General features: G+C 43.1%; 1 protein-coding gene and 1 long non-coding RNA gene across 2 annotated transcripts; one reads left to right on the top strand and one right to left on the bottom strand.

The window, feature by feature from the left end:
* Window positions 1–4133: 4133 nt before the first annotated feature.
* FAS (Fas cell surface death receptor) lies at window positions 4134–18828 on the bottom strand. The gene is given in 10 exon segments (XM_069796565.1): window positions 4134–5205; window positions 6026–6050; window positions 6545–6618; window positions 6757–6828; window positions 7199–7263; window positions 7765–7876; window positions 9905–10039; window positions 10613–10778; window positions 18513–18578; window positions 18580–18828. Coding segments are annotated over 10 exon segments (1365 nt in total). The 5' UTR covers window positions 18814–18828; the 3' UTR covers window positions 4134–4789.
* Window positions 18829–18889: 61 nt separating this feature from the next.
* LOC138687730 (uncharacterized) lies at window positions 18890–21086 on the top strand. Its single transcript, XR_011326859.1, has 3 exons — window positions 18890–19110; window positions 20504–20628; window positions 20757–21086. It is a non-coding gene; the product is annotated as an uncharacterized lncRNA (long non-coding RNA).

Raw genomic sequence — 21086 nt, 5'->3', positions numbered from 1 at the left:
TCACGGCCATCTTTCCCCACGAACTGCAGTGACAACTGCGGTCCCCACCCAGAAGAGCGGAGGTGCCAGGGCGCAGCCAGCCCCAGCGGGGACGGGGGCGGGGGCTGGCTTGCCAGAGGCCTGACTATGCATCAGAGCAATTTGAGGAGTGGTGTAAAATGTTCCCTGCAGCTTCAGCTATCCCAGAGGTATGTCGGGGGAGGGATCTTCATATAGGATGAAGGAAGGACCAGGAAAAGACCAAGAAAGAGAATGTAAATCTTCAGATACCGATAATCTGGAGAACCTGTCAATCCCATTAGTGACTGTAGGATAAATATGCAGGAAATGAACCTGGGTACTATCATTTCTTGTTCATATCCCACACGTATGGGGACAGCCAGTGGTATGGACACCACTGCTGGAAGATGTATGGGAGGCAGGGTCAGTGACCTCCGTGTGCTGCATGCCCCCAGGGCACGGGAGGCTGAGTACTGTCCCTCCAAGGACTGCACCTTCGGCCCTCTCCTGCCAGTGCTTTCCATCACTAACTCCTCCCCTGCGTTTGTTCAGGACCCTCTTTTCAGCATCCCTGCAATCACAGACATTTTTTGCTGATTCCCCGCTAGGTTGCCTGCTATGAAAACAGCACTTTGTCACAGCTGCTGGTTGATGGGGGAGTGAGAGATCTCTGTGTAAAGCTATGGGAAAGGGCCCCCTAGCATTCTGTCTGCCTTAAAAGTCTTGCTTTCAGTTTGGAAAGGAACTTGAACTAAAACCATCGAAAAGCTATCCAGAAAACACTGACTGTACGTTAAATCTTGTGATTGTTCCCACATCCCTCGTAATTCTCAACCGCAGCTCCATACTAGAGGCTAGATGCACATGGTGGGCATTTTTCCTCTTGCTAGCAGTGGGATAGCAGGAATGCAAGCTTCCCTTTCAAGTCCAAAATCAAAGTACTGACAAACAGTAAGAGAGAAATGTGAGTTTTGAGGTTGTATCTTCCCTCAAAACAAGAAAACTGTAGCAACTCCAAGGCTTTTCCCAATGCAGTTCTTCTCACAAATTTGTTTGCATCATTTTACTTTACTCTGTACAGGAAACAAGCCTACGGCTCTCTCACACTTTAATATGCTTGTCATGCTATCTGTACAGAAACATTTCAGACTCTTTGAACTCAGCACTTTGTTTCTCAGCCATGTCTTTTCAAGAACTGGCAGCCTGCAGGATAACTTTAAAAATAATTCATTTCATATTGCAGCAATACTGCATACTGGAGCTGTCTTGAACCGCTCCTGCTTTCTTCTAGTGCCACACTGTTATAGTGGTCTTGTTTCTGTCTTCTCGCAGGTGTTTGGTTTGCTTGCAGGGCAGCAGGAACTATACTATAGCTTGCAGCGTGGGTGAGCAGATGGGGTGGGTGCGCACAGCAAAACAGCTGGTGGAATTTCTGAACGGACCCTTTGCTCGTGTGGTCACTTTCGGTTTGCAGGGGACTGAAGTAAGATCATCCTTCTGGCCTTTTATTTCTATGTTCCTGTTCTTCTATTCTTATTTTTAAATAACAATTGTTCAGGTTTTCCTATTAAATAACAAATGCAAGTGTTTTGCAAAGTTTTGGCTTCCTGAAAAGAGACCTTCCCCTTTGTAATCTGCTTTTCAAAATGTGCTAAGTCATTCCCTGGGCAAGTTTCTGTTTCAGTTTCCACTTGCTTTTCTGATGCTGGGTTTCCATAAAACAGGAGAGTTTCTGTTTTCAAAGTAATTTCTGTTGCTTTCATTTTTTCTTTTTTATTTTTTTCCCCTACCTAATGCTGAGAAAAGTTACTTTACCCTACTCACAACACAGCCTTGCTGTTTGGGAGAAAGAGGCTGGTCATGGCAAGTGTGTGAGGTGCAGAGCATAAAGATACCGGAACTGTATTTCAGTGAGCAGCTAAGGTGGTGGCAGTCGTCTTGCTTATCAGCACGAGACTCTGCATGGACTTTCCTTCTGAGAATGAAAGGTGGGAGCAAAAGATGAAACAGTGCTAATATAACCTGCTTGGTATGATTTTCCTGTGCAGCCCTGATTTGAAAATGAGGCCAGAAGCAGGAGGCAATGGAAAGCTGGGTGTGCTACTGTGGGTCTGCAGAACTACATCACTTCTGGTCCCTGTTCCTGTTAAGCTCAATCTGATAGCTCTACGCTGCTCTGCTGACTGCAGTGTAGACACATACGCACTCCTTTGGAAAACCGACTGCACAATATAATCAATCCTCTTCTTTGATGCGCAGTGTTCAAGTTAAGAAAAAAAATTATGACGTATGCTAACCACTAGAATTAATGGCAGCCTGGGTTCAGCCTTGCAGACATCTCCTAAGGAGAATATGACTCATTGCTCAGGGACTTTTTTTATTTTTAACCATCCTCATTATACTAAGGTTGGGGGATTCCAGTGTGATGAAAAAAATTTCTCATTCTGTTTCACTGCCACAAATTTATGAGGTTTGGTACCTCCATTTTATGATCTGCCTAGTTCAGATCAGTTATACTAACTAACCCACCGAATCCCTGAGAGGTGTACAACCTTAGTTTCTGGTGGCCAGATGCCTCACTCTGAGAGATAAAGCTGGAAGCCAAGAAAAGCCAAAGTTTAAGCCAAGCACCTGCCAACATACCTTTAAACTACATTTATGCCTTCCTGTGTGGGACATGGTACAGGGAGCAGCCTGTCTACCAGGGCTTGTGAGAACGTGGAGCTTTCCTTTCTTCCTGCCTTGGCTGTGCTTCTGCATAACTGTAACCTAGGAAAGATGGCATAGCCACCACCACTGCCATGCTGCTTTTCTGAAAGGCAGACATTTTATTCTTCTATATATGTGGAGCCTAGCCAAAACATGGCAATGAGCAACACACTGTCACAGCACGTCAGATCTGTACAGGGACAGCACTGACACAAGTCAGTTATACAATGCTATGCCCTAAGCAGTCCATAGGTGCACAACTCCGGTGCATGGCTATTAAACCATCCAGCTACAGCCGCCTCAAGGTTTTCCTTTGAAAAGCATCACAGTGTGGCAATTTTTGCAGTATAGTAGTGGTAAGCTGATTGATTAGACGCTTAGAAAATGCAGAAAGGTTAGAGGCGAGAGGCTCCAAAGTGGGGTGGAAGGTTTTTCTGATCACTTAACATCTATGTGGTGCCTGAGACCTGGGGAAGAACTGCACAGCCTAAATTGGGCCTGGGCTTAGCAACAAAACATGCCGTGTGTCCTTCAGACCTTCAACGGGTCAAGTCTATGAAAGGCTTAAAGTTTTTGATCTAAGCCCTGCCTTTCCTTTCAGACTCCTGCTTAATGCCATACACAGATTTCTAGCTGTTTTCAAGGGCCACACACTGCCCTCCCAGACACCTCACTTCTAGCAACGTGACCTTTTGGAGCAACCCCACACAGCTGTGGGTGCCTGGCACCCTGCTGCCAAACCTGCCCTGCTCTTTCCACACCCCTGGGGCCAGGTGGCAGCAATTGGAACCGATCCCACACAGGGGTACACCCTGGCTGGTAGGTGGCAACAAGCCCGGGCAGGTCTCCTCGTGTTTTGTCTGAGTCTTGACACTCGCTGGAGAGTCTCTCTAGGGAACTGATGGCAGAGCTAGAGAAGAAAGTCACCCTGCTTACTGCGTGACCTGGAAAAATCAAACCTTTCCACTGAAGTTTCCTCTTCTGTGGAAAGATTTTGTGAGACTTTGCACAAACAGGTGTGTAAGTGGGAAAAGCCTTGCTGCAAAGCAGCCAGCGCTACTGGTCCTTTGAATTTAGGAGCTGAGCCCTGTGATGGAAGAAAGGTAAGGTGGGTTTTTTTTTTCAGGAGAGTGATCTCCCTTTTTGCGATTTACTAACCTGAGTAAAAGAAAACCTAAACATGACATCTATAGGTTGCATGATAAGAACAAAAGACAGAAGTCATGCACTATGTGCATTATTTTTTTTAAGGACAATGATGTTTTCATTGTATCAGTTCCTGCATTAGAAGAGCTAGTGTTGCGCACTTGCTTGTGAGGACTTAATAGCTTCTGCAGATTGCCTTCCAAAAATCATGGTTCTGCTGTCCTGCTTCAGCTCTTGCTTCTTTGAAGGGTTTTAACATTAGAAAAGGCTTGCAATCATTGCAGAGAACAAGGGAAATAATAATTTTTACTTAGCATTGGGAGCTTTTGCATAGAAAACTTGCACATATATATGCACACAAAACTCTGTATACACACAAAAGTGCTTTTATACAAGAGAGAAATCCCATTTATAACAGAGTAGAATTTAATTACACAGCAACACCTATATTCAAAATTAATTAGGAATATATTATATATATATTTGTTGTTGTTGTTCAAGTCTTCTTCCTGGTACACTTCATAGAATCTTAACACCAGAGTTTTCACTTTGAAAAATGCAACATCCCACAATTTTAATGTATGCAAAACACTACATTGATTAAGTAATGCAGGACCATACATATAGACTAAACCTTTTCTTCAAATAACGACTACTTTTCTTCTTGTAGTGAATCCTATAGCTGGACTCTTATATTGTAACCTTTTCGTAAATGAGCTATAAAACTTCTCTTCCCACTTAACAACCAAAAAAAAAGCTAAAACTTTTTTTAAAGGAAAGATACTGCTATAAAAATCATAATTATTCCTTGTTCATATTAAAACTTCTTTGAATCAGTCAGAACTGCCAATGAAAATGGCATTTAAAAGCTTTGTTATTTATATTATTACAAAAATACTAGTTCAGTCAGAAATAAGTTTCAAATGACTCTGTGCTATGTCTCTTCCAAACTACCAGAATAGGTTTTACTTAGCTCAGCACTACCATTGTAAGAGTTTCTACATTCCTGAGTGCAGGTTTTGCTTTGCTCAGTGTCATCATTGTAAGACTGTCCCCCTTCCTGACAGCTGGAAACAGCTGCCTTCAGTTTTTCCTCAATTTTATCAGCTGCAGTGCACATTTTAAAGTCTCTCAGACTGCTTATTAGGGTTCCATAGGCTCCTTTTATCCCATGCCTTTGATACCAGACTTGAAACAGCTTAATCTTCTGTTCAGATGTATCGCTAAAATAATCCCGAACAGTTTGATCTATGACAGGTTCTGGTACTTTGTGATTACGAACAAATGTCTTGACTTCGTGGAGCGTCATCTCCTCCACAATACCAGCAACATGGCTGCTCAGGTCAACATCTAGAAGCATAAAAGGAAATTAATGCTCTTGGCACTTTTATCTTACTGTTTTTTATCACCTGTGCTCAGAGTTGATACTTTTCCTATCCAAAACAGATTAAGTTTCAGGTATTCATGACTCAGTATGTTTTATGTGTGATTTTTTTTTTACAATATATACCGGGTCTGCTTCCACATGTTCCTACCAAATGCTAGGTAATTCAAGTATTTGGGGTTGCATCCATATTGCTTTCTACCACTTGAAATAGAATCTCAGTTCCCTCTGTAACCTACTCTGTCCTCTATCATTAAAGTCTGGTCATTCCTCAGGTACCTGTTTTGCTCAAAATAATGTTGGGAAAGGTCCTGGAACAGGACAGGTCTTTTGTTGTGATACAGCCTTAGAGCTTATGGTCTTTTGCTATTGTGTGTTACTACTGTGGATTTGCCCTTGAACATAAGGTAGGTTTGTGTTTCTGTGATCCCACTGCTGGGTGTGGGACTACTCCATTATCATAATTATCCATGATTCTAGAAACCCAGCTTGCTGCCTGCTAGTGTCTGTACCACATGCAGAACAGAAATTCACCTGTTGTCAACTAGTAATTGCTTCCTATATGACAGAAATTCCTCCTGAGGCAAAACTTTCACGATACCACTAAATGCCTTAATAATCACAATATGAACTGGCATTTCTTTAATAAGTGTTCACTGTTGTGCTAGAATGACAGTTCTAGGCAGTGGCAAAGTCTACACAAAAATACCCTTTTTCTAGTGTAGGATTTACAGGTCTATATTTTTTTTCCTTCTACTGAATTTTGAGAAAGTACTTGTCTCTTACCTGTGTATATGAGAGGTACGTTCTCCTGAAAAGAGAAGCAAGAGAGAAATGAGTAGAAAAAAGTATTGTAAAATACCAACCTTGTATAATGGGATAAACACATTTCATGACACTTGACTTTTGTAATTTTCATTTAGTTTTCTCCATGATTCCCCTGTTTTAAGAGTGAGGGAATCAGATTGGACAGACAGACCTCTTTTGACTTGGGTAAGCTTGGGGAATCACTTCACAATTGATACTGCCAAGAAGTATGCATGGGGACAGGTACCCTGGGTCAGTGGAGGCCTGATGATTTATGAAGTTTTGATCTTGGTCACTTAACTTAGGAAACGTGTCAACAAATCCTGAAGATACAAGGTATCTCTTACTTCTCCCCAAAGAGTCTTCATAGTGAAATTTACTTTGTTAATGTCATAGAAGACAGGCACACACATGCTTGGGGAGTCCCAGTGTAATTTAAATGGAACAAAGTTCCTTGCATGAAGCTGAGTTTTTTGTGATCTAAGCAACAATACTTACATAAGAAGCCTCTGCTTTGGGGACTACTTCACCTAGGTTCTCCTTGCTAGTACGACCCTTCTGTTTTCTCCTGTCTGAAACAAAAAAGCATTTTTAAAATCCAGGACAGTGTATCACTCCTCTGGACTCCAATAATATAAAATTACACCTGATTAAGCAGCTGAATATCTTATTCAGAGTATGACAGGAATAAGGAATAGAGAATCACTTACAACAGAATGTTGCTCCAGCTACTGCTAGCAGTGCTAACGGAATTATCAAAGCAATGGCCCACCATGGTTCTCCTGTTTATGTTGGAACATTGGAAACATTACATGAAAGTTAAGTCAAGAAATGTAATACAGCATCACACTAAATTTTAAACAAGATTGCGTCAGATAATAAAAGCCTTTTCATTGTCTCCTAATGGCAGAAGCTACCTCTGTTGAAGTCTTACCTATCGTGAGTCTCCCCTAGAAAAGGAGTAATAGTTCCTACATCTGCACAGTGATCAAGAGAAAAGAGCAATCATGCTCTGCAGTTCAGTACAGGGTCAGTAGATATGATGCCCTTAGCTGTCAGGAATCACTATGGGCCATTGTGTAGGACAGTGCAATTGCAATAGCCACTAAAAATACAGCAGATGCTAGACCATGCTAGATTTTAAAACAGTACCTTTTGTTCCACACACAGTGTCTGAAGTTGAAGTACATTGTTTTTCAATTACGCCACTTTCACATCTGCAGAAAACATGAACAAAAATTATTATGGGATTTGTTTCTCTCTTTATAAACTCTGTCAAGAGAGCAAATCAAAATCTTCTAACATTTCTTATCAGCTAAATATTTCATATATCAAGATGTTGGAGTTTGGAATTTAATAGGTATGAAAATGGTATGGAAAGGTATGAGAGTGGAAAAAGGTGTGGAAATGGTTTTCTAGATGTAACAGATCACACAAAGACAACAGGAAAGCTCAGATACTTCATTACATTTTTGAAAAGTATATACAGATGTAGTGGATGTATACAAGTTTTTCTGTATGCCTTTGGAAAGCCTGCATGGATGCAAGTTAAGTTGACTGAGCTAAGTCAGCTCAACAAGCTAAGTGCAAAGGAAAATTAGTATATTTTCCCTCAGATTATACATTGCCTTAGCCTCTGTCTTGAAACTGTCTGGAAAAAAGTGTGATAACATACGATATTAAAAGTTTCATATTTAAGGATGAAGGCATAAACTTACATGGTACATGGATCGCAATGCCTACACGGCACAGAAGAATTGCAAAAATAGTCCTTTGCACAGGTGCATTCTGTGTTCTGTCCTGGGGTACAGTTTTTTGCAACCTCCAAACCTAAAATAAATTTCTTAAAGTTTGTTAGTTTGAAAAAGTAGGCCTTAAAAGCAAGCCTCTGCTCACATGCTCTTGTCCTGAGACTTACGTGCTTTTAGCTCTACCACTGCTGGCACTGGTGAGGCTTAATTTTCACAACAACATAGCTTTTACAAGGAGCCCTGCTCCTGGAGTACTGGAAATATGGAGATGACAAAGAGACCTCTGCTGGCCAAGGCCTCAAACAACTGATCACGCCATAAAGTACTTGCTAGAAGAGGAGTCATTTAGCACTGCCAAATGTTGTCAGCTTCTTTTTCCCATTCAGAAGTGTAAGGCCAGAAGGAAACTCGGAAGATCACGTAGCCCATCTCCCTGCTTGATGTCAGAGACGGGGTCTTTACTCTCCCTGACAGACAACAAGTTTTATCTCTTCTTGAGGACCTCCAGTGGTGAGGAATTCCACTGTCTCTTTTTAGCTAACATACTCCCCGCTTAAGTATCAAAACAAGTTAATTGATTTTCTCCTATACTCAGTGTATATGATGAAGCTATCTCCATCTATGGAATATTATTTCTGCATTAAAAATTACTGTAAGTATCTACCTACTATGAAAGCTATTTTCATAGGCATATAGGAGGAATAGAAATGAATTTTTGTTGAGTTACCACATTCAGTGCCCTGCTGTAATGGGAAACCCTGTTATCTTTCAAAATTTGATGAAGCTCTACTGTGAAACCAGTGCTGAAGCCATTCACGGAAATATTAAACCGGAATGATGCTAAGAATGGTTCTTGTGGAACTTCAGTGGTAATTTTCCTCCTGCCTAATGTTTTCTACTGACTTCTCTTCAACTACATTATTGTCCACGGGATAATGTGACTAGTCATCCCATTACCCTTTTTTCCCCATTCAGTTTAACTAATAGTTTCCTTTGTGGTACCGTACAAAATACTGAATTGTTTTGTTGTACTCGACTTCATCACCCATCCAAAAATGCTTATTATAGTAGCTAATGAGTGGAAAATTTTCTATGCATGTGGAGGTGTTGCAGGAAGGGAAAAGTACTAAAGATTGATAGTCCAGCAGGTGATCTGAGTACAACCATATCGGAGTTAAAAGCTGTTTCTCCGCTCACCAAGCTCGATTTTGGATACAAGGAATGCAGAACTATCATTCCGTAAACCCAAGTATACTAGAACTACAGGACACCTGGTGGAACTTGTAGGAGATCAGCTTAATGGATTTAAGAAGGAAAAAAAAAAAAAAATCTATGATGGGTATTCATGCAACAGGTAGTGAATTTCTGGAACCTGGTGTCTCCCAGCAGGTTCATGCACAAAGGGCTCATAAATAGATAGTAAAATGACTAGGTAGAGATGTACCTTCTAACATCCTTTCCCACAACTGTGGATGCTGGTAGACTTTGCAGGGGACAGACCACAGAAAGTAGATGGTTTTGTGTTTTCTCTAAGTAGCATCTCTTGCCTCCGCTGCTGAATGCAGAATACTGGGGTAGGTGGACCACTGGTCTGACCCAGTAGGGCATGCCTCATAGTCTCATAATTTGACCCTATATCCCACACAGCATCTTGAATGCATGAAAGACATCACTCTATCAGCTCTAGCAATTTTAAATAATATTATTAATGACATGAAAGACTACAGAAGGAACCATTGGGAATTCTCCCATCCCTGCTTCTTACAACACCCTTCTTTTAAATAGAGGGTGAAGAAGAGAGAGTGCTTTTCTTCCTTGACTCTAACCAGTTTGTATAAGGTCTGCTTTGCAAGGACTGCTTTGGCTGAGCAAAGGCTGATATAAGGAGAAATAATGGACCAACATAGCTTGTTCTTCTTTCTACTTTGTGCTTGATGAAAGGGAACTGGAGGATAAACTTATGACTTTTTTATAAATTCTTTCATGTACTACCACTAAAAAACTTTAACCTGCATGCTACCCACTATTCAGGGATTGTGGAGAATTTTCAGTCAAATCCTGTATCAAAAAAGAGTCACTGCTAGAGTTCCTATTTCTATAGACATACCAAATATGCTGTCACATGAATAGCATCTCAAACACTTGTCCAAATCATTGACATGATCTATGTACTCCTTTCCATTTTTACATGGAACACAGTGTTTGCTAACATCTGTTGGGCAGCTGGTATTTTTAACAAAACCTGTACAGACAGAAAAACAAGAATTAAGATTTGCAATACCTTTGGACAGAAGCCATCAGCTCTAAGACCTATATCAGACTTTTCTTTTTAATCTTTAATACTTTTTGATTTACAAATATGGACAGAATCTATATTCTTTACACATTTATATATGGTCTTCAGGAATGTAGTATACATAAGATCGAATTATCCCCCCCTCTTCCTCCAATTTAGGACTCAAGCAAAACGGTACATGCAAAATCGGAAAACCCATGAATATATGGAGTATTGAGGCAAAAGCCTGTGCTTGCACTTTTTTAACCTCTTTCAAAGATGTGTATGTAGTTCTTGGCTCTTTTGTGACAAGCATGTTATGCGAGAACTACTATCTATAATGAAAAATTATTGGTGTATTGAGCTCAAGACATACTTTTTAAGTGTCCGATGTCCTGTAATAGAAAGATACAGCTAGAATGAAGCATTGCATCCAGGAAATCACAGCATACTGCTTAGCTATCCCAGTAGAAAGCAATTGTGCATGTTGTGGTTTCCACTCTTAATGACTTTTCAACACAGTCTTAAAATGATACTCACCACGTTCACATTTCTTGCAACACTGAACACCTAAATTGTACTCATCCAGGTTACACTTAATTTCCCTCTTAGCAATGATCCTCCTTGTAATTAATTTATTGTACGGTCTGTGTATTAGAGCTTCCGTATCATTTTTGCACTGTGTTTCAATAATTAAGACAACCACCTAGGAGAGAAAAACAGCAAGTTATAAAAAAACCCAACAAACTGTCAAGGACTGTAGGTGTGTTTTACTACACAGAGTTAAATCAGTGCTGTTACTCTATTGCTAAACATATTGATATTCACCCCCTTATTAAAGTTGTTCATTACTTCAGAAGAGTTAATGGACAAAGAGGACACATATTAGATTTAATGCTATCAACCCTGCCGCTACAGGTACTGATCATTTGAACATTAATGCTTTAGAACAGGCCCATACATCTGAGTTGTAACAGATGACCTCATATGACTAATTATAGTGCAAAGCAAAGGAACTCTCATTATTTTCTGGAAGACTTCTCTCTGCCTCAGATTACTGTGCCTAAATCTGCCCTTTCTTAGCCAGTAATAATAATCTTCCATACAGATCTTCCTAAATTCAAATTATATCTTTCTTAATTTCTTGCCATCCTACTGTTGCTTGCAAACTGAACAGTGTTAATGCATCTTTGAAGAAAAAAAAAATCTAATGTTTTAATCTTGGCCAAAAATACCTGATTTATAAAATGATCTTGTTCTCAGTTTGTTTTCCAATTCAGTTGTTTTTCTTCTTAGTAGATGATGCCTATATATCCTGGAAAGATGTATCACTCTCCTTTCAAATTAATTTACACCCTGATCAATTTCTTTGAATGCACTGTCAAGTTAAATTGCATAGCGCTTGCTTTTTTATTTTTTTCCTGCTAGTAGTAACATTACTAGCTGTCAGTGTCCTGCCTCTTTTCATGGTAATAAGAAAGCACTGTGGACTGGAGGCCAAACCATTCTTTTCTTCTGTGTTAGGAGTAAGGCAAGAAAATGAGAAGGGTAGATCTGCTATAGTTTGCTGCCTTCTTGGCAATGGTTTGTGGGGAATTCTGTATATACTTTGCATGCACTAAGTATGAGATGTCTATATACATGGAACTATGTAATGCTTGTTGGCTGGAGAACTAGATTCCCTCCTAGAAATATTATTGTGCAGGACAGCCTGCCTTTACTTAACCCAGTTTCTGTGGATAGTCTGGAGTGGTTTGAACATTTCCATGATTTATTTTACTTATGTGTTACTATCTGTGTGGAGCTGTAACAGAAAAAATTAAGACAGTCCTTGTCTTGAAGAGTGTGAAGTCTTAACATCTAAGCTGAGCTCTAAATTCACTGTTCTTGCTCCTCTTTAATTAAAATATTGTTTCGTACTTTACAAAAGACTTGAGTATACGCTGTGAGGGATGCTGAGGAAGGGGGGAAAATTTATGCCTGGGAAGAAACGGAGCAATTCTATTGTCCTTGGCAAAATGAAAGAGCAGGCCAAGCTGTGAAGGAGAGGGGTGGCAGGGTACCTTTCTCGGAAAGGAGATTAGTGGGGAATGAGGTGCAATATAAAGAAACTGCCAAATCCTCATACCAATGGCACACTCATGGACTAAAAGTCCAAAGGACTGATCACAGGTTGACTCACATTTTAAATCAGCACGCAAAACACCTTGACTAGAATAATTTATTTTTAATTTTGTCCTGGATATTTGAAAGAGGTTATTTCTGAATGGTTGGTTATCTTTGAATACTTTTGAATTGCATCTTAGTACAAATTTGACTGTATCTGTTAATGCTAATAACAAGGGACATATGTATTTAAAGAATTCTCTCATAATTTGAGGACTGGTTATTTCTACTGTTACACTCCCCCCCCCCCCCCGCCAGAGGGTGATATTTAATGGCTGATTAATTCAATCTTCATGATTTTGTGTGAAACTGCTTGGATGCTGACCATAACTTTAGTTAGATGCAGAAAACTCTTTAATTATCTTAAATATTAACTTACTGAAAAATGGGTTTGGATTTCAAACTGGGCTCTCAAATGAAGGAAGTATTATCTGTGGCTAATTAATTGAAGTAACCAATATGACCACTGTCTGCTGACTTCTACAAGTAGCCACTTCTTTTGATCCTCCAGTCTATTCAGAGATGGGAAGGTGAAAAGCATTTTCTTTCCTTAGCAGCCATCTGTTTCAAAATTTATATAACATTAGTTACTAGACTGAAATTAAGAAGGCCTTTCTTTGCACCTGGAGGAGAAGCTTCAGCTGCTAAAAAAGCAGTTTAGCACTTCAGAAACTGTGGGTACAGATGCTCAGCTGGTCACTTCCCCAGTTCGGCACTCTGACTCTCTTCCTTTGCTGCCAAAGCTTTGGGGGTGCTCTTCTCCAAATCCCAGTGTAATGATGTTAAATGCCGAAAGTTAGTGTAAGGCCTTACCAGAAGCTGTCAAATGGATGTGCCGAATTAGCGTGATTTATTTTCCTTTTGCCTGGGAGAACTGTCTTACTAAAAACTGGGATAGCAAGTTTGACTGAAAAATGATTACTAAAATGTAGTCGGGGACGTGTGTCCAGTCTAGTCTGGCTCTCCCCGAAGCAGGGTGAAGACCTGTACCTCCATCGCTCCTCTGTCACATGTCGGACTGGGCTGAGGGAGGGGACGGCCACAGGACAACACTGGGGGACGCGCGTTGCCACGGCTCTCGGATGGAGCTGGAGGATCGTGACGCCCCGACCCGCCTGCCTGCCGTGAGGCCTCGGCCAGCAGAAGGGTCCGGAAGCGAGGCAGTCGCCGGGGCGGGGAGGCCCTGAGGCGGCACCGTAGATCTTTGGTCGCCCCAGGAAAGCCGATGGTGCCAGAAGGCTTCCAGTCCTGAAGGCAGGCGCCGCGGCTGGGGCACGTGGCGGGCCAGCGCAAACACGGCTCGTGGCGAGAGGAAGTTGGTGGGGCAGTGACTCCTTCACCTCCCCGCGCTGATGGAGGAACCGTGACTCAGCCTGCTCCCTGCTGCGCTTGAGCACCACCGCAGCCGATGCTCTGACTAACCTGCCCTGCTCAGCGGCGCCCGCCCCGCTGTGAGGGCCCTGCTCCCGCCGCCTCGCCTGCCCTCACGGCCGCACCCGGCGAAACTCTGCACCCACAGGGACGCCTTGCATCCCGATTTCGGCACCCAGATCTCCCCTTTTTAGACCAGAGAAGTCAAGCCTTTTTTTTTTTTTTTTGGGGGGGGGGGAGACCCTGGGCAACAGTAAAGAGAAGAGGGAGAGAGAAGATTACCACAGCCCTAACGCACCCACAAACGGTACCTGGGCACAGCAGGGACACTGAACAGCACGGGTGAAGCACAGAGCACACACAAAGAAAGAAAACATCCAGAGAGTCGTGCAGAAAATGAGATATAATGAAAGAAGGAAACATCTTTCTAAATGACTAACAGTAACACTTAGCTGATTTTTGTGTGTGTGTGTGTTTACTGGATGCCTGCAATCACAGCGTGTGTGCAGACACAGCCCTCCCTCAAGTGAACAAACCTCTCCACCTCCTGCTTATGCTTTTATACAAATGAGCTATGCTGATACAGTGCGGGGGGGATGACGGACACACAGAAATATAATGCTTTTTGATGGAAGCCCTCCACTGTCACTCACGGTGATGAACTTCCTGGCACACTTACGAGAAGTGGGGATCACTTCTCAGAATTTGACATTTAAGCAGCACCAAACACCTACATCAGTTCTGCTCACAGGGACGTCTTACACCGCCTTCCAGTACAAGGAATAATGAGAAAACTGTGGAGATTTTTCAAAGCAACACCCTAATTTTTTCAAACTTTTTTCTCCTCCTGGATTTGCACCCTCTTAAAAGCAATGCATTTGCTATATAAAAATTTTGGTGTGTCTTATAGGAAAAAAAAAAGTCAATAGTCATTTAGCTTCCTGTGCGCACCTTAATTGCTTTCCTTGTCACTGAGCAGTGAGTGCTAATAGTGGAAAGGAAGCACTTTAGGGGCTTTTACATAGGCAGGGGTGCTAGGTGCTTTTTTATGATGTGTACTTTCAAACAGCGGCTGTATGTTTTCAGGCTAAAATGACTCACAGAGGCTCTCTTCTATCTTTCTCATCTTAAGCCTAACAAATAGTTGTCATCTAAACTTAAGACTTAGATTCAACTCAGCAGTCAATAGGAATAAAATCAGGGATATCTAACCTTAGCAGAATCCATAAAAATTATCACAACCCCAAATTTTTTAGTTTCTCTCTTTTTGCATTGCCCAGGCATTTAAGAAAGCTTTCTACCTCCTCCCTCTCCTTCACTCCTACAGAGTCCTCCAAAATGCTTTCACCAACAGGCATCTGCTAAGGAGACTTATAAAACCTATTTTCATCTGTGTTCCCAAGGCAGAGTGACATGAACTTTAGTTTCTTTGAAAACTCATGTCATTTTGAGATTCTCAGGCTTCCAATCCTTCCTGCATCAGAGTATTCTTTGCAACAGGTCCACTTCCTTCAACTGAAAAGTTTCAGCAGCCCTACCTTACGGGGATGTAACCTCAGCTTTGGAATTGTGTGAACATGTTATTTGCATACAGGACTTTTTAAAGCTTTACAACTTTTAATGCTGAGAAAAAAATTGTCTCTGCTTTCTCCTGTTATCTTTATAATACATTTTAGCAAACCACTTCTCCCATTTCTTATCCATAGATGCTTATAGATGAGAAGGCTGATGCCTTCAGAACTTGGTGGCCTTTTCCTTCCATTCCACATTTGTTACATGGGGCAACATGTATGAGCTCATCGGGGGCTTTCTAAGTGTTTAAAAAAGGCGGGGGGGGGGGATTTTTCTTGCTTTTTTGCCTAGTGGGAGCTGAGAAAAACTTCAACTAATTTTCTGAGGTTTTGCTTCTGGTACTTTTCACAAATGGTTGCTAGAGTTACATCCATTCAATACAGTTTTCTATGTAATTAATCTCCCTTGCATTAACCCTGTCAGGATGGCTTTTTCAAAGATTAAGTAATTTCACACTGCTTGTTAAGAGGATTCTCTACTCCAATTCTTTTACTATAGTAAGTAATTTCTGCTTCCAATACCTCCAGTATCATTTTCCCCCCATCTCTTCACCCCCCCCCCCCCCCCAAGGCAGAAGTTGATAGCACCAAAATAACCACTAAAAATAGTATTTTGAGTTCTAAAATCTTTTATGAGAAGGACAAAAAGCATCCAGGTCCATTTTCTGAAGCACAGCAATGGGAGCTGGTATTTCCCTACAACTAGAAACATCCTGAGCTACTTAAATTTCAAGTGAGCTGTGTGTGCTCAGTGCCTGTGAGAGTAAGAAGTTTCAGTTGCTGTCTAGTGTTTTAAAACAGTTGCTGTCCAAATTCAATCCATTACTATTTCACATCTCAGCTGGCTCACATGCAAATTATTGTCATATATTGGGGGGTGGGGGTTGTATCGTTGGTCATTTTGTTTGGGGTTTTGTTTTTTGTTTTTTAGGAGTACTGTACTAGTGAACACCTAATAAATACCATACAGTTTGGGAGAGTTGGAGCAATATTAACAGCTCCCACCTCACTTTGACGATGTTGTGGCTAAGGATGAGTAAGAGCTGGATGGCATAGAAATTTAGCAACTCTTTCCCCTTTTCCTTTTGTAACACAATACAGTTTTATTGTTGGCACTTTCTCTTTGTTCAGTGAGTTGCTTCAAAGATAAAGGCAGTTAATTGTGGAAATGTGAGCAGACAAATGTTTCCAGAATTGGGGTCCTTATAGTTTTCATTTGTCTTGGGTCATCCCATGACTTCGTCTGTTTACACATATACATTTAAATGCGTGCATTAGTTGCCTGGGAAATGAGAAAGAAGGGTTAGCATGGCAACTTAGGAGTCCTGTTTTCAAAGGTATGTCTTCTAAATTTCCAGAAAACTGCTTGCTCTGTAGTCATATCAGACAATTACAAAATGTTTAGGTAACACTTCACTCTCTTAAGATGGCCTATTACTTTAGAGTGTGCCTCCGAGTAGTATGTGGTTTTGCGGCTTGTTTTACACAGTAAAGTTAGATGTTTTCTAACTACGTAGGCCATTGCTATTTCGCATGACTATCTCTGCAACTGCTTCTACTTCAGTGCAACACGGCGCTCCTTGCAAAATTGAGGTCTCATTCAACAAACTACTTTCATGTTCTGGTTTAATCAAAGCAGTATGTCAAATACTGCCCAGGTTTACTGATTTACAAATAGTGGAACAACATGCTAATAAAAAAAAAGCCTTAATTTTTTTAAAACATAAAGTATGTGGGAGTGCTACAGTCTAAGGGGTACTGAAATTTGTGAACAAGTGGAAAATAGGAGTAGAAATTATATTTATTCTCTGGGAGCAGTGTGATAAGAGAAAGTAATTTTTAATCTTAATTTATATTCTGAATAATTCCAAGATACTGAGCTAGACTGACATTTCTGCCAGTTGTTTGCTGCTCCTGTACAGGAATAGATAGTACACACTTCTGTCAGCAGATGAACACCCTTCTTTGTATTTAACTATGCTCTGGTGCTTTGTGCAGGGGCATGGATATAACCCTCTGAATCACTTTAAATAGTTTACTACCTGCTATATAGTAAATCAGATCAGAATTTGAGCAGTTTTTACCTTAACACCTGATTTTAACCTGCCAAACCTCAAAGCAAACTGCATTCATTAGCACTGTAACTACACCGTGAAGACATTTTGAATGTGAACTGCAGTAAGTTCTCTCCAAAATAGGTGAGAATTGGGGTTGGGGAAGCAATGTATATTGCCTCCACGCTTCCAGGAGGGTCACGGCTCTACCACGCAGCAGGGCTTACTGCCACCTGCCTAATCCCCACTATCCTACCTCTGGGCTCTCAGTGCAGGGCTGCCTCGGGGCAGCTGTGCCAGCGTGTAGACAGAGCCAGTGCATCTGCGCCTGCCCGTGCCTACGTCTCCTGCGCTCCTAGGAGCTCGTTGCCACTACAGCTCTTTGGCCTAATGTACCTGTAGCAGTGGAGATCCCTGTGCTGCAGACACTGAAACACTTCCTTACCTTCCTTGTTGGCAGTAGCCCTTCAAAATGAGTGTTTGTGACGGTAACTTTTCTGATGACAGTTAGACACATGACCTACGCTCTGAAGCTGCAGAGGCTCGTACTGTGCATAGGGGATGATTAAGGCAAGTAAGGAAGGCCCTGCCCTAATACTTCCAGTAAACGCTGCACTTCATGCCACCAGACCCAGACTATTGCTCCAGCTTTTCCTGGGTCACTGTCGGTAGCGGTTCAAAACTCCCCTGCCACAGGTATTGCCTTTTATGTTGCCTTACCAGATCACTTCGCTACAGATCCCTGAGGCGCAGCGCAAGTTGGCCTTCACTAACGGGGTCTTTGCCCGGGCAGATACCCAGCCACAGACCTAACCATCCTGTCTACGCGTGGATGCTGAACCTGCCTCGCCGGTGCCTCTGGCCAGCTCTGGGTGGCTGCGGACCGAGGCCAACACCAGCTGTCCCCGGGTCGCCCCCAGCTATGGCACACGACCTGGTGTCCCTGACAGCCACCTGTGCCCATCTCCCCTATTCTTTCCTTCTGCTTTTTCACAAGGCCCGCTTCCCTTCACCTGGCACCCTAAGAAGGGACTGTAAAATCATAAAGTGCCTGAAATTGAAGGTGGCGGTTTTTTAAAGGGAGACAAAAAAAAACCCAAATCGCCTAAATGAATTACCTGAAATCTCGGGGAAAAAAAGTTCGCCGAGGCCGGCGGCGACCCGAAGCCGGGCAGCGCGTCTGGCCCCGCCTGCCGCAGCACCCCGCGTCCCCGCCCGGCTCCGGCTGGCCCCGCCGCCGCCCGCCCCGCTCACCCGCCCGCTCGGGCAGACACTTACGGGAAGCAGGGGAAGGAGTCCCCGGGCCATGCCGCCGCTGCCCAGCGCTGTCCCGCACCCTCCGGCAAAGCGAAAGCGGCCCGACCCGCCGCGGCCGCCGGCGGCCTGCACCCTGCCCGCGCCCGGCTCCTCCCATGTTGGTAAACACGGGGCGGGCCCGGGCCCGGCCCCGTCCCGGCGCCGCGCCGAGGGGGGCCCGCGGAGGGGCCGGCAGCGGGCAGGGCCGCCCCTTCCCCGCCCCGCGGCTTCGGGAGCCGGCGTCGGGGGGGGGGCTTCCGCCCCCGAAGGACCCCGCGGGCATGGGGCGGGCGGTCCGCCGCTCTCCGCGCCGAGCTCCGCTCTGCGGAAGGGAGGCGAGGGCACGCCGGCTCCTTTTGGGTGTCCACGCTCCCCACGGGCATCCTAGGTCTCGGGGCTGCACGGGCGTGGGGGCACCCGCTTGGCAGGTTGAGAATGCCAGGCGCGGCCCCGAGGCGATGAAGCGAAGTGCCAACAGACTTTGGGCTGGGCATGAGGCGTTTGCTTCGTGCACTTCAGCTGCTGGGGGGAGCAATTGCCTCCCCACCGGGGGCAGAAACTCCGCAACTCGGCAGTTGTGGTAAGGACAGGCTTGGGGCCGGGAGTCCTGAATCCGTGAGGGTGGTGGAGCAGTCATTCCGAATAGGCTAAATTCACTGCACCAGAAGATACTGCCTTTTGCCGTCCTATCAAAAAGATTGCTCGAGCCTGCGACCTCTATTTCGTGGCTATGTCCAGTCACTCCTTGTGTTTTTCCTGTAAGCTTTCAGTGGTTCGAGATGCTGGTAGTCTGGCCTCCTTTGTAGTGTTAGAAATAGGGTGATGGTGTCAGTTATCAATACGTGTTTTGGTCTTTCAGGTTTTGACATGATGCCGTTGCCTTGGAAGACCATGGTTGCAATTGAGCTGGTGTTTTCATTTTAAACACCATTTTTCAGTGGCTTATGACTCAGATTTTCAGAAACCCTTCAGATTTTCTGCCTGTATGGCTCTTAGCTGCCATACAGATGAGTTGGGTTCATAACATCATCAAAAAATAGCTGCTGTTTTAAATATTTCAGGCTTTTTAACCACTTCCGGATAAAACAAAACGTACTGCTGACACATTTTTAGAGGTGCTGCCTCTGGAGTATCCTTTAACAACCAACTTTTTGCCTTTCCAGTGGCAGTACCAAGTATGACGAACGAGAGGCTTCTCTCTTGGGTGCAGTGCCTGTGTTACACGTCTGTAGTTCCTACTGGGCAAACCCAAATCAGTGTGTACCCAAGGCTGTTAATTTTAGCGGAAATTTGTGTGCAGGCAGGGGTGGAGTAGGGACTGTGAGCAGCGCTGTCCGAATCTGGATGGCTGCTGCAGCAGAAAGCTCAGTTTCCAAATTCATCACTTGGTGGATTGTTATTTGTCCTAAAACGAAAACCTGACATGACTGGACCCTCAGCAGGCATCGCTTAGCATTCAGTAACACCTTGGTGTGCTTCTTGCTCTAGTTACCCAATATCCTCCACTAATGTAGCTAAGGTCTATTAGGCGCATGTGTTTTACACTCTTCCCCACCCCCATGGAGGTGTGATGACTGCATGCACGTTATCTGTTTTGCGGTGGAGTGTTTTCTGTCTTGGTAGGGAGTTTTGAGAGACATTGAGAAGCCACCGGATTCTTGTCAGAACAAGTATCTGCATATGACTTGGAGTCATACCTCGTGTAGTTAATAAGCATAGCTGTTTGGGGTTTTTTTATATATATAATGGTTACAAACCGAGAGGCAGCAATGTGTTTTTGTTTGTTGTTTCACTATCCTGAGCTGGTATCGGTCAGCACTGTAAGGTCAGTGTTTTCATCTTTTCACTGTTGCTTGGGTTGCAGCAGCTTTTTGGGTGCTGGTAAAAGTGGCAGCCTTGTCTATTTTATTTACTCACCCTTCACCTAAAGCTTAATTCAGGAGTACAAGACGCTGCACTGTTTTTTCTTCCAGCAGGTGGCCTTGCTCCTTTCCTAATGTGCGAAGAGGGATCAGACAGTGGCAGGGTCAAACTCCAGGAACAGTTAACACACAGGAGACTGACTTGTTAGTGCCTTTGCAATTCCAGCTTTAAAAGTGTAAGGTTTTGGAATTAAAGTGAAGTTTGGTTTTTTGTTTTTTTTACTGTGCTGTTTTAATTTTTGTGTTTTGTTTTTTTTTTTCTTGTTATTGATGTTCTACGTCCACATGTATGCACTGGTCATAGGAAATTCTGTTCAAGATAGCTGTAAAAACACCCAAGGAATAATTTTGGACACACACGACTGCAATGTTCTGGCTCTGAGAGTCACTGAGTTGGAATCTCTATTCATGCCTTAACTGGCATCAAACTTTTTCTTCCCTCTCCAGAAGCCTACTTGCACCTAGAGAAACTGACTCCATCGGGGTATTATGACCTTATGAATTGCTAAGTTTTTGAGAAGGCTAACTTAATTAGTCTCTCCAGGTGAAGAAAAATTTGTCAAGGTGAAATAAAACATGACTGAGGGCCCAGAGGCCTGTGCATTGTATTGGTCTCATCTCAGAATGTTGAAGC

Source organism: Haliaeetus albicilla, chromosome 11, assembly GCF_947461875.1.
Source record: "Haliaeetus albicilla chromosome 11, bHalAlb1.1, whole genome shotgun sequence".
Classification (NCBI taxonomy): Eukaryota; Metazoa; Chordata; class Aves; order Accipitriformes; family Accipitridae; genus Haliaeetus; species Haliaeetus albicilla.
This window is presented reverse-complemented; position numbering and strand designations above follow the sequence as displayed.